The sequence below is a fragment of the Oryzias latipes genome, chromosome 20 (genome assembly GCF_053564925.1).
Source record: "Oryzias latipes strain Hd-rR chromosome 20, Olatipes_Hd-rR_3.1".
Taxonomy (NCBI): domain Eukaryota; kingdom Metazoa; phylum Chordata; class Actinopteri; order Beloniformes; family Adrianichthyidae; genus Oryzias; species Oryzias latipes.
Window position 1 is genome coordinate 17,313,298 of NC_136256.1, and position 13,290 is coordinate 17,326,587.

A 13,290-nucleotide genomic window follows, 5' to 3' on the forward strand; every position below is an offset into this window, starting at 1 on the left:
AATTGTTGAAGTAACGACCTTTGATCGACTTTCTAGAAATTAAGGGTATAGGACGGGTTAATGCTGCTCGTTCTCTTTGGAAGGCATGAGCCATAAGGATCTCTTGTCTTAATACTTGGAACGTATTGGTGTCCTTTGCACACAGATGGGAGATATTTTCAGCTCATTTATTAGATTTGAACCAGTGGTACATTTAGAATTGACAGCTGGTGCTTGGATGCGCTGCCATATGAGGGCTTGTATCTATTGTGGTAGAACATAAAGCATTATTTGACTGTGATTGTGATTACTAGCTGTTCCTGTGAAAATAATTTGAAACTGAACTTTTAAACTCTGTTTTAAGAATAGGTAAAAAATGATAACCATGTTTTTCTCTGTTGTTACCAGGTTCTAGAGAATGGTACTCACAGCCAAGAAAAAGACTTTGCATCTTCAGAGGTGGAAGTAAGGCATGTGGAGGAGGAGAGAATTCAAGTGCTAAACAACATTGAGGAGCTGGAGCAAAAAATTAAAGAGCTGGACAACCAAATGGAGGAATCTGCCCGAGAGGTAAACTAGGACATCACATGTGAGGTCACTTCAATGTTCAGAACTCAAAACTATTGAATGTCAGTTTTATGGGATTTTTGTCATCTCGGTTTGGTGTAAAGCTGATCTAGGAATAAACTAGAAAAACATTTTTCTGGCTTCTAAAAGGTGGAGGTTGAACAAGCGCTGGTTGAGGCTGAGCAGGAGTCAGAAGCAGCTGCTCTGCAACAAGAAAAAGAGGCTTTGGAGGCACTTCACAACAAGATGGAAGATTTAGAGACCAGCTCCAAGCAGGAAAAAGAAAAGGTATTCACTTTCTTTATTTAACTAGACAATAAATACAGGGAAGATGCTTTTATTTCATATATGCAGAGTTCTGTGTATATCTGAAAGCACAACATCTGCAGATCATTTTAGTTTCATTTAATTTGTTTAGATGATCAAGATTGTTCTAGTAAGCAATCAAGTAATTAAAACAAAGCGTTATGGATCTTGGACATTTTAAATGTCCTTTAACAAAATATGAACTGATACTATTAGTTTTGCTATTGTGCGCATCCCCAGTTTAATTCCATGTTTTTTGTGTTTCAAAAGATAACAAAATCATTTGCAACGTGCAACTTTATGTAGTCACGTTAAAATCTAGAAAAGAAAAGAAAACATGGACTACACTTAGGATGACATGGTTGGATGGAGGGATGGATGCTGCAAACCAAAAGTTGCATTTTTTTGAGCTACAACACTTGTGGAAATGACAACATAATTTTAAGACTAAAAGACATGAGAAATGGTCCTAACTTCTTTTAAAATACATACAGGTTCATTTTATTATGTTGAGTGCTCAACACAAAACTAGATTTATTTATTTTCCATAATCAATCGGAAGACACTTCCCAGCATCTTTAGGGGTGGAAAACACAGCAGATTGCCTTCAGGTCACGCTGTGCAATGTTCACAGTAAAACAGTCTATGAGCTACATTTCAGACATCAGAGGGCCAGTGTGTTAAATATTTAAGAAGAAAACTCAATAATTTCCTTGGAAAGGTTTTTCCCCAGGTGCAAATAGTTTCTGTTCAAAATAATGAAAAGGCTTGACTGGGATTTTGAACTGTGGGGGTATCGGTGCTGCAGGTAAAGCAACAATAAACCAAAAAACCTTAAGCTAATTCAGATCCACTAACTAGATCTTAAAAAAAGCATGAACATTGGCTAATGCCAGTAACATAAATATTCTGAATAATGTCAAATTGATCCTTAAACTCTTTCTTTTTTTTAATACAGAAATGTTCCTGAATCAAATCAAAATCAAAGTTATATATATATAGTACTTTTCCTATAAAAAAGCATAACACTAAGGGCTTCAATTTAAAAAAACACAATACAAAATATTTTAAAAAAGCACGAAAATTAAAATAAAGCCTCCTCCCCACACCTACCCCCCCACCCCCACCCCCCGCCCCCACCCCATCAAACCTCACACCCCCTAACTGATGGGGATAGATAATAAAAAATAGGCATTTATTAGTTCCTAAATTAACATGTGCTTCTATTTACTGAAGGTTTATTTTTTTCCTAAGAAATAAAAACATTCAATTTTATTAAAACAGTCTAAGAAACATCAGTTTTTACAACCCGGAGTCCTTAAAGACCCACTCCAAAAAGAAATCCTGTTTTCAGTGTTTTATTGTGTTTCTTGTAGCATTTTTCTCATGAGGAAGGACATGTACAAAATAATTTAAAATGTAGGATTTCTTTATTTAACTAAGGATGAATCAGAAGCAGAGGAACAAAAATGCCGTTTGAAAAAGTTCTCTTTTGTGACACAGTACCGGTAACTGAAATGGGCGGGCCAAAGTCTCTCTCCTCTGCTCCATTCTGATTCGTCCACTTGCAGACAAATAGATCCACATATGTCTTTGTTTTCCTCGTCTGAGTTGGTATCGGGCTCAAAATTATTGCTCGCCATTTTGGTTGCTAATGTTAGCTGGGGGCAGTGAGGGGCTCTAAGCTAGCCCCTCACAGTATACACATAGGGATGATGGGATATCAGTGGAAGCTTACTTCCGCGCTAACGGTCCCGCCCAAAACTCAGGCTCATTTTCTGATGAACTCCTTCCACTCTGCTTAAACTATGTCCAAAGAATGACACAAGTTTTTAGAGTTTGCTTAAAAACAGCAAAATCATAATTAAAAGACCACTGGGAACCCTTTACAACAGATCAAATGATGATTGGAGTGGGACTTTAATGTACTTGCGTGTCACATGACTAACCAGGAGGTGTTAATCCTTCTCATACTCTGTCTGGTCCAAATATACATCTACCCAGGGGGCTTCTGTCACCAACCATCCCCCCTCTGACACACTAGTATAAGACAACCACGGATGGAGGCGAGCAGTTCTATGTGTTGATTTCTTTTACGCTGTCATTTGGTAAAACTGACAGTGAGAAGTTGAAGAGAGTAAACAGTTTGTGTGCACGGTTGGTCCTAGTTGTTGGATTCTTCGTTTGAACGTTTCCACACACAGCCTGATTCAGATACAGTGTAGATGATAAAACCTCATCATGGTTGTGAGAGGGAAAGAGAGACGAACAGAAAGGAAACTCAAGAGGCATCTGTGGTTGCCTCAGCTTTAAATATTGCTGTCCAAACGCAGAGAAAGTTGAGGACTTGTGCCGGATTTCGATGCCTGTGTGTGTTGTTGTTTTAAGATAGATCCATCGAGTCATTTCATGTTACTTCTTAATTCCCGCCCATTTCTTAAACCATTTTCATAAACCCTTGATGAGTTTGAGCCATAACTTGCTGCATTGTTTATCCTGTGTCCACCTCACCTCCTCAGTTTCAATAACCAGTTGTCTGTTCCTCCCACCAGATTTTATTTTCCTCCCCTCTCCCGCTTTCCTTCAGGGTAGCCAGACTGACTCGATCACCGTAGCAACTAACTGTGACACCTTAGTCCTCACTAACTCCGCATCCTTTCTGTCCCGTGTGTGTGCGTGCTTGTCTTTGCATTTTTATGTACACAAAACAATTGTGTACATGTGTCGTGGTGTGGACATGTGTGTACATCTATGTGCGCGTGCCAGGCGTGCGAGTTGCTGCAGGCAGAAAGGGGCAGATTAGAGAGGTTGGCTCAGATTGTGTGTGAGCAGCGCTCTCAGCTGGACAGCTGCCCTGAAGCCACCAAGGAGCCCCTGCAGGAGCAGCTAGCCAGGGTCAGTACACACACTCACACACATACACACACACACACACGCCGGAGAATACAAATACCTAAAGGGGGTTTCTCATTTCCTCCTTATGTATGGTTGGGAGCTGCTCTGATTGACGGGGATGCTTTATGCTTATGGAATCAATCCAACAAAAATATGACAGCTGTCCAATAAAAAAATACTTTTTATATTTAACATTTTTTCATTTCTGCAATAACTGGAAAAATAAAAGTCACAGATGCTGGTGAAAGTCTGGAAAATGCTCAAATCAAATTCCGCTTTTTCATGGATAAAAAAATTGTTCGCTTTCAATAAATTCAAAATTTTTTCAAATTAGTTTGATCTTAACGAACAATCATTTGGTTGACTAATGATAATAACTGAATACAAACAGTTTTAATAACTTTTCATTATATTTTACTAATGGTTATTTTACTATTTAATAAATCAAATTTTAATGTGAATAAACTTAGTGGTGACAGTCATTTATAGTGAAATGCCAAAAAAGAACCTTAGAGCTTGAAAAGGGATTTAATCTAATACAAAAATGCTTCTGTACATAATACATATTTTAACCTTTTTTTCTTTTAATATTCGGAACAAAAATTGTTCGTCCACCTTTCTAAGTAGCTTTTAGTTTGTCTCACATCCAAAATGCCACAGGCTGCATAAAGTCGTGGTTCCATCAGAGGTGCGAGCAGAACTCTGAGCCAACAGGGAGAAACCGTTTGTGTTTTGAACTTGCATGCGAAAATGCTCACCTCTGCTGTGGAAACTTTCCCACACTCTTCAGTCTCTCCTGCTGTCTGAACTGCTCTGGTTTTCATGTTTGCACATCACTTTATCAAAAAAGGTTGAGTCTGATGTAGAGAATCACGTATTTAAATGTTGGTGATGAGAACTGTACGTTCTTAATATTTGCTGATGTCTTGACCTGGTGTCTGGAGCTTCTCTCTGTGGGATTGAAACACAACTGTCTCATGACCAGTGAAAAATGCTCTGTTTTGTTTTTTCTGTAGAATGAATGAATGGTGATGGACTAAAACGTTGCATGTTTATTCATATAGTGGTGGTAATAAATTGGGGACTGCATGATGGTGAGCCATAACAAAAGTGGGTTTCCTCCTCTCTTAGTCTGTGTTGGGATGATGCACATGCTTGCATATTTCTGTTTTTGATTTCTGTGTGTGATCAAATCATAACTGGCATGATTATTGCTGTACTGTCATACCAGACAGGAACTACTCTGCAGCACACAACAAAAGAATTTACAGTGGCCCTTTCAGAAAAAAGCTTCTATTGAGCTTCACAGTGTTTGATTTTTGCACGAGTCAAAACCTTTCAGGGCTTAAAATAGGCAAAATGTGAAACTTCTTAAAAATATTTAATGTACATTAAATTCCACGGTATGGATATTGAATTAATTTATCAGGAAATGCTTTAGGAAACTCCATAAACATCTATAAACACAAGTTGCCGTCTTTATTAAATGTAGTTTAGAGCAAAGACGTACCAATAAGGTACGTTTTTGTAGGAAAGCAAATGAAAAACTTTGGAGGTTACAGATTTATTTAGCACTTTCTAAAATCGTTATGCTTTTTTTCACCATTATACAAAAATAAAGGCATTTTTATTCTTTTTTTTATTTTATTTCATTTTTTGCCTTTTTGTTTTTAATTGTTTATAAGGATTGTGAAGTGCTTGACACAGAAACCAAACGCTTCGAGGACCTGGAGTTTCAGCATCTGGAAAAAGAGAGTAGGCAGGACGAGGAGAAGGAAACGCAGATCCAACAGCTTCTCAAGGAGATTGCAGACTACCAGCGCAGTTCTGTCACTCGCAAGGTAACCGACATTTAAGCAAAAGTTCCTACTTCTCAAAGAAAAAGACCCGAGCTTAATTCATTTTTTTTTATGTTTTGTACCATTTATTTTTTCTTTTTTGTATAAAAAAAAGGTAAAAACGTTACTGGATTTCTTTAGGAGGGTCAGATTACTTAAGTGTACTAGAAGTGTGTCATGAGCAAAACTGTCTTCTCTTTTAGGAACGACTGTTAACTTTGAAGATGCAGGCTACCCAGATTACCCAGCAGGCTCAGCGAGAAAAGGACAGCTTTATAAAGGAGAGGAGCAACCTTGAATCAATGCTGCAAAGAGTATGATTATTTTCACTTTCATTACTACTCTTGAATTCAAGTACAGTTCTATTTTTGATCGATTTTAAAAAACAAACAAAAAAAAAACTATTGGCTTTTTTTTTTGTCTGTTAGGAGAAAGAAAATCTGGTGTCACTTGAAAGAAAATATGCTGATCTCACCGGGGGACGAAGCTTCTCTCTGAGAGAGGTGGGTTAGATTGACATGTTGGTGTCAAAATGGGCACTTTTTCCTTTCTTTGAATTCCTTCAGACTCCTAAAGCGGCAGTTTCTGTGAGATTGACCTTGATTTCATTGTCTACTCAGTAGGATACAGCTTATGTGGGTGAAATGTGTCAGTTCTAATTTTTTTCTGTTTTTCACAAGAACACAGAAGTATTTTTATAGTTTGGAGCCGGATTTGCCTCTGTGTTTTCTGTATAATTAAATAAAGTTACCGTATTTTCCGGACTATAAGTCGCACCGGAGTATAAGTCGCACCAGCCCAAAAATGCATTATAAAGTAGAAAAAAACACAGATAAGTCGCACTGGACTATAAGTCGCATTTTAACTTTCACAACCTTATATGACACAATCATAGCAGACTGTTTATCTAATAATTTCACAGTAATTTTTTCTCAAACTTATTTATTTATTCCTTTCATGAAGCATCATTGGCCAACTAATACTCTGTTTTCATCCTGTATTTGTAGAAACAGTTTTCACTTTTATTGCATTTCTGAATCTATGAAATCATTGGAAAATAGAATATTATGTTGTAAGCCTTCAAGATCTTACTGTAAAAAAAAGTTTGCTGATTCTCTGAGTCACTTAATATCCTCTTAACACTTAACACACCTCATACATCAAATTGACCCAGGAACATCATCTCTGTTCCTCACAAATGAACATAACAGGAGGGTTAACAATGTATTTATTTCAATTTATTTCTAATATAAGTCGCTGCGGAGTATAAGTCGCACCCCTTGCCAAACTATGAAAAAAAGTGCGACTTATAGTCCGGAAAATACGGTATTTACAATTTACATTCTTTCATCCTGGTTTTGCCTTCTGCCAGCTAATATTAATAACTTTTTTTATTCCCAATCCTTGTTATGGTAACAAAAAAACTTTGAGAGCACTTCTATCTAATAATTATTAGAAATCAAAAACAAAGCATGAACTCCTACGCTACACAATTGCCTTGACTTTAGATAATGTGTTGTGTGTTGATTATTAATATTGAGCTTAAGTAATGTTTTTCCACCACTATCTAACAACTGATGTGTGTGTTTGACATCTTAACGTGGCTAACTCACTTTATTCTAAGCCTCACCCACTCTCCCTCATTTCTCTTCCTGTTATCCTCCAGGGATATGTCACAGTCAGTGAAATCAATGAGCTTTACTCACAGCTTGGGCAGAAACCTAAACCCGCTCTTGCCCCCTCTCTGGCCAAAACCCCTCCTGAGTCAGAGGTAAACCCTTCCCCTGAAGAGGCCCCCCCTGAGCTAAAGGAGGATGAGGTGTGTTTAGTGGAATGAAGATGTTTTTCTTCTTCTTTTTTGTGTGTTTGGGTTAATATAAAAGGCAGATGATGGAAGTATCTTCTCTCCCAACGTCTTCTGCAGAGCCTTTGTGCATCATTTTAGTTTTCTTACAACCTTTCTTTCTTTCTTTCTTTCTTTAAAGCCTTCTTACTCTTCTTCACCCACCGACTGTCACTCCTGTTCCTCCTCTTCTTCTTCATCCAATCTAAATCCTCGTCCTCTCCCCAAAACCCCCTCTGTGCACTGGCCAGAGAACATGGTGACATATCGAGACCCTTCCCCCCTCCCCGACTCCCCCCCACCCCCTCTTCCTGCCAAAAACCATCATCGGCGACACAGGCAGGTAAAGGGTTTGTGTGGATGCCCCCAGCTTCCTGTTTTATTTTGAAAAACCCCTTTTAAAAAAATCAGTTTAATTTTAAATGTATTTTGTTATTTCACCTTAAGGACATTCTAATAATTAGTTACATCTCTATTTAGCTACTTTTATTAGTTGTGAAATGAGTTTATTTTAAAGAGTCAACAGAATAAATATATATAGCTTCAGTTGTCAATTACCACTAGATGGCACCATGTTAAACACTTTGAAGTCCTACCAGTAGATGAGACAAAGAAGTGAAACAAACAGAAACACTTCTGTCATTTATGTTACATTTAGAGTCCCCTTTGCATTCATTTCTTTCCTATGACCTCACAGCATTTCCGGATGCTGGAAGAAAGGAAGCGGTCCGAGAAAGACGCTGGCTCACATCTCAGTGATACTTTACCCAGAAAGAAACCCCCCCCAGCTTTGAACTCTCAGTTTACATGTGCTACACTTGGTCGGCCGTTCTCAACCAAGGTAAAATGAGTGATGTGAAACTGCAGGATTTTTTATGTTTTTTTTTCCCTTTATCTTTGTGATGTAATACAAATACATTTTTTCTACTTTCTAGTCCCATCAGCCCCTGGTACAGAGTTCAAGTTGTGGCAGCATTCTTCCCAGAATGCTCTCTTTATCCAAGGAAAGTGATTCTAGACATCTGCATAAAGGTATGTGCAGTCAAACAAACTATATGATGTGGCTGCAAGAAAGAAAGAGTTGAAGTGCTGTTTGTTAATTATGTTCACTTTTTGAAACTTTAGAAATACTTCACTTGATATGTTAAATAACAAAAAGGCCAATGCTAGGAAATGAGCCCATATACAAGTTTTTTAAGTCTAAGTCATCTATGTTGTATAAACCTAGAACCACTCTCGCACTCTATGATTGAATTTCACTATAATCCTCGTGTTTACTCTCTTGTGTTTTGGGAATTACTGTGTTGCTCATTTGTTTATCTGTGGGTTCAGATAGTGAAGGAATGCACCACAGTTGACTCTTTTAACTGAAGAGAAACCTTTTTTTTTTTGGACTTTCTTCATCGTTTTTCCTCTTGATCTGTATTTAACATTTTATTTAACACCATGACCACTCTGTTATTGGCTCACTGCAGAGCGCTTGTGTTCATATTTAGTAAAACGTGTCTAAAGCATCAGTCAGTCTGCTGAGTCATAGCTGGCCTTTTTTTAATGACATTACGATAAATACGTTTCTCCGTCTTTTTGTTCCACATGTTTTACATTAGTTTCAGTTTTTTCTGCTGTCTGGGAGGAGACATGAGGATCTTCTCCCTCAGTCCCTTTGATCTCTTGATCTGCCTCATCTGATGGGTGGGTCTTGGATGTGCTGCTGATGGTATCGCTTTTCTTCCTGTGTCCTGCGGCTAAGTAAATGTCTTTAAAATTGTCTCTACGGTCATTCTGTCGTCAGCCTTTGTCCTTTAAAGATCTCGTTATTTCCTTGCAGACTTCTATGAATTTTTTAAACAACCTTTTCTGCTTTTTTGTTGTTATAATTTTTGCTTTTATAGAGCGGTTAAAGCTATATTTTCTTGTAAACTCTGGGGAAAAAAAGTGTCACTGTGGCGGGTCATTGTGTACAGAATATGAAGCCTCCAATGGAAACTGTGTCCGAGGGGATGCCAGAGTCAGGTGCAGCACGTGGCTGCATTCTAACATCCCAGATTTCCATGGAAACGAGAGGTAATTCTTTTAGTTTCTTTCCGCTCTTAGGTTCAGGTCAGCCAAGCTCGCGGGCGGCTTCTCAAACGAACGTCTACCTTGATGCCTTTGGGTACCGTGACAACCAGGCCTTTGACACGATGAGTGTGGACAGCAGTGACTCCATAGAAACCAGCATCTCTGCTTGCTCACCGGACAACGTCTCCAGGTGGGTTTTGGGTTGTGTACATGTTTAGTGGGTACAGATAGAAATCGAAGTCTATTATTGGTGGGTGCATTTTTTTATTTCACCTTTAGGAAAAAAAAGGGAACAATGAGTGTAAAAAATGAGGACACGGAAAGCTGAGAAGCTCCCCTTTTTATATAAAAACACTGGATAGGAGTTTGAGAGATCAGAAAAAAAGAATAGGGGGGGAGTTGATGTAAAACGTTTGTGCAGAGGTCTCCTGCCTTTCATGTTTCCTTTTTGAAGAATGGGAAGCGAGAACTGTGAGTCATTTGATTTAAGGTGGGGGGGGGACTCCTGATTAGGGCTGTTGGGGTCGGGTTACAGTGGACAGAAAACATAAAAGGTGTGTGTGTTAACAGCCAGTCCCTGAAGGTTCAGTTGAACGAACTAACATGAGTCTAGAGGTACATTTGGGGGTTCCAGTCCACCCCCCAACCCCCAGATGTACTGAAACCATGTGTGCCTGCTCTCCTCGCTCCTCTGGATGGGCTGCTGTTGGTTCAGCGGGAAAACAGAATGAGCATTTTTATTTGTTGGCTGGACCGCTGTTGTTGTGATCGGAGGGCATGTTGTGGGATGTGGACCTGTGATGGACAGATATCTGCTTAAACTGGGGGTTTGTTTGTTTCTCTTTGACTTTTCAAAATTGTGTTGGAGCGATGCAAACGGAGCTTTTTCTAACTAATCCAGAAAAAAAATTAATAGTAATGAGTGCTGATGCTTTTCATCGATTCAGGTAAGAGCTGCATTTTTTAAAAAACGTGTAAAATGTTGGTTTTATGTTAAAGATTTTTTTGGTTTTATGGTGGCTTTTATTTGCAATATATATATTATCACTTGTTGATAATTAGCTTGTACATCATTTGTTGTACATTGTAGGGGCAGATAATCGATCAGAGTGGAAGGAAAGAATTTCTGCTATTGACACGAAAAGGCGGCAGTTTTTTTTCTTCATCTTTCATACTCTCCCACTTGGTCCTGTTTTTCTCTGTCCTGTTCCTACTTTTCTCCCCCGTCGTCTTGATTTGTATATTCCACTCTAATGTGTACCATTCCTCTTCTGACATCAGCAAACTCGGGTGTCCAGTTTCTCCTGACTCCATCCAGATTAGAAGGAACTGGGCACATGTGTGTGTGTGTGTGTTTCTACACTGCTATACTTTATTGGAAGAGTCAGATAGAAGTTCCTCCAGGTTAAAACTTTTAGAAGTTATGTAGTATTGAAATAAATGAATGGAAGGCGATGAATGTTCTTAGAAGCTCCAGGAACACAGTTCTTTATGTCGAGAGGGAAAGAGGAGAACTGGTAAAAGAACATTTCAAAAAAGTGAAATAACTGGTATTTAATTGCACAAAGCTATCAAAAATGAACAGACATTCCTTCATTTGGATGCCTGTGAGGAATGCATGTCATGTGCAAACCATCTGCAGTCTAAGCTGTGTGTTAAAAGGGGCACAAACAGCAAAATACACACTCTAAAAATTGCTTTGACATTCTGAATTTCCAATGGGACGCACACAATGAAGACATTTGAATGACTTTTATTCATGCCTCAAAGTGTATTTCGTCGGTTCATTTCAAACATGGGTTTATGTTTTAGGTCTCATGCTTCACTTAGCTAATGTTGTTTTATTACCTTTACAAGGTCTCCATTTGAGTCTTTTTGTCCATAGTTATTTGAAAACTGAAATGGCTAACGAGCTTTTTTGTGTTCTTTTTTTTTGTAGTGCCAGTACCTCCAATGTGGCAAAGCTAGAGGAGATGGAGCGCCTGCTGAGAGAGGCACAGGCAGAGAAAAACCGCCTCCTGGAACACAAGGTCTCTAAGCTCATGCAAACATTCACTGCTTTATCATTAAATACCCATTTAGAATCGTTTTTTCATCTAAATGTGTCTCTTGTTCCATCTCGAGATGATCAACCCAAACAATGCTTTGGAAACGCTCATGTTAATATATATATATTGTTTCTCAGGAGCAAGAAATGGAAATAAGAAAGCAAGCCCTGGAGGAGGAGAGGAGAAGAAGGGAGGATTTAGAGAAAAGGTTACAGGAGGAAACGAACCGGCGACAGAAGCTAATCGACCGTGAGGTGAAACTGCGAGAGAAACAGAGAGCACAGGTGAGAGAGGAAGAAATCTGTGCATAGAAGTTGTGAACTACCAAAAAAACATTTTTAAAAATAGTTGATTAAGTTTTTATCATTAGTATATTTAGTTATTATATGTTCTCTTTTTATTGTTTTTTTCTACTGTTTAAACACCACATTTTAAAACGGTTCAAAATCATTTTAAATATAGTATCAAATCTCACAGAAATAAACAGTTTGCAAAGACGTTTAGCCTGTATGCAATGAAAAGCTGTTGACATTACTGCCCCCTTGTGGCTGTAATCTCATATACTAACAGTAGTCATGCAATAATGGTGATGGTTTTTATCACCAAATTGTGATAAAAGATGCAATGATGGCAAAAATGGATTTTCACGAGTTGAAGTTGATCCCTTCCTAAGTAAATAAAAGTTTGAAATTCCCAGATACATTTTCTAAAAATGTGATTCATAAAAAAAGGAGTCTTAATCCACATGATGTTTTTAAATGCTGCAGCTCTTTAAATCCTGTTTAGTTTAAAAGCAACCCTTCTTAAAAAATGACTGTTAAAAAGAAAAACTTCTGTGAATAGCTCCAATGTATTAAATGAACATTTGAATATTTCGGATCTTTGTGGTTTTAATGATCCTATGTAAACCTTATCCCTTGTGAGCGGGTCATCTGGAGCCAATAGATAGATATAAACTTTATTAATCTCCCAAAGGAGAAATTCAGGTGTCCGGTAGCAAAACACACAACCACACACAACAAACGACAGTTAAAAGACAGTTCACAAAATAATATCAGTTCATATCAGGCAGGTTCATTAAACAGCCTGATAGCTGTAGGGACAAATGAGTTCTTAAAGCGCTCTGTCCTGCAGCGCAGTGAAAGGAGCCTATTACTCCGTGAGCTCCTCTGACCAGACATTGTGTTGTGCAAGGGTTGTCTGGGATTGTCCAGGATGCTCTGAGTCAAAGCCCTCATTCTCTTCTGCAGCACAGATCCCAGAGAGTCCACCCTCCTCCCGATCACAGATGCACATCTCTTAATCAGTTTAATAGGCTACCACAAAGGTTATATAAGGGTCAAGTGTTCTGTTTGCAAACAAATGTTAAATTAAGTAAATTCGATAAAGGCTTACAAACTTCCCAGCATTCTTGTCATTGGTTAAAATGATTCCCCCTTCTTTCACCGCTTTCCTCCCAGTCCCGGCCGCTCACTCGGTACCTTCCGGTGAGAAAGGACGACTTTGACCTGCGGGCTCACATTGAGTCAGCGGGCCACAGCACAGACACGTGCTTCCACCTGTCCATCTCCGAAAAGACCTGCCGAGGATACCTGATCAAGATGGGAGGCAAGATCAAAACTTGGAAGAAGCGCTGGTTTGTGTTTGACCGCAACCGACGCACACTTTCATACTTTGCTGGTAAGAAAGAAAGGAGCACACAACCATCAAACAGCCTCTCTTAAGTATAATACTTTAGAATAGAATAGAATGG

General features: G+C 38.6%; 1 protein-coding gene across 9 annotated transcripts in view; it reads left to right on the forward strand.

The window, feature by feature from the left end:
• Positions 1 to 13,290, forward strand: part of phldb2b (pleckstrin homology-like domain, family B, member 2b) — a 37,590-nt gene that overhangs the window by 22,196 nt on the left and 2,104 nt on the right. For 2 of the 9 annotated variants that reach the window (XM_023949932.2, XM_078938945.1), the window contains 14 exons: positions 388 to 549; positions 697 to 834; positions 3,619 to 3,747; positions 5,433 to 5,588; positions 5,789 to 5,899; positions 6,014 to 6,088; positions 7,252 to 7,404; positions 7,571 to 7,771; positions 8,126 to 8,269; positions 8,364 to 8,460; positions 9,523 to 9,679; positions 11,429 to 11,519; positions 11,675 to 11,821; positions 12,998 to 13,217. In XM_023949932.2, the coding sequence (XP_023805700.1) occupies positions 388 to 549; positions 697 to 834; positions 3,619 to 3,747; positions 5,433 to 5,588; positions 5,789 to 5,899; positions 6,014 to 6,088; positions 7,252 to 7,404; positions 7,571 to 7,771; positions 8,126 to 8,269; positions 8,364 to 8,460; positions 9,523 to 9,679; positions 11,429 to 11,519; positions 11,675 to 11,821; positions 12,998 to 13,217 (1,981 nt within the window). The remainder of the gene's footprint in view (positions 1 to 387; positions 550 to 696; positions 835 to 3,618; positions 3,748 to 5,432; positions 5,589 to 5,788; positions 5,900 to 6,013; positions 6,089 to 7,251; positions 7,405 to 7,570; positions 7,772 to 8,125; positions 8,270 to 8,363; positions 8,461 to 9,522; positions 9,680 to 11,428; positions 11,520 to 11,674; positions 11,822 to 12,997; positions 13,218 to 13,290) is intronic. The other 7 variants (XM_023949934.2, XM_078938947.1, XM_078938944.1 and 4 more) reach the window with 5 other exon arrangements.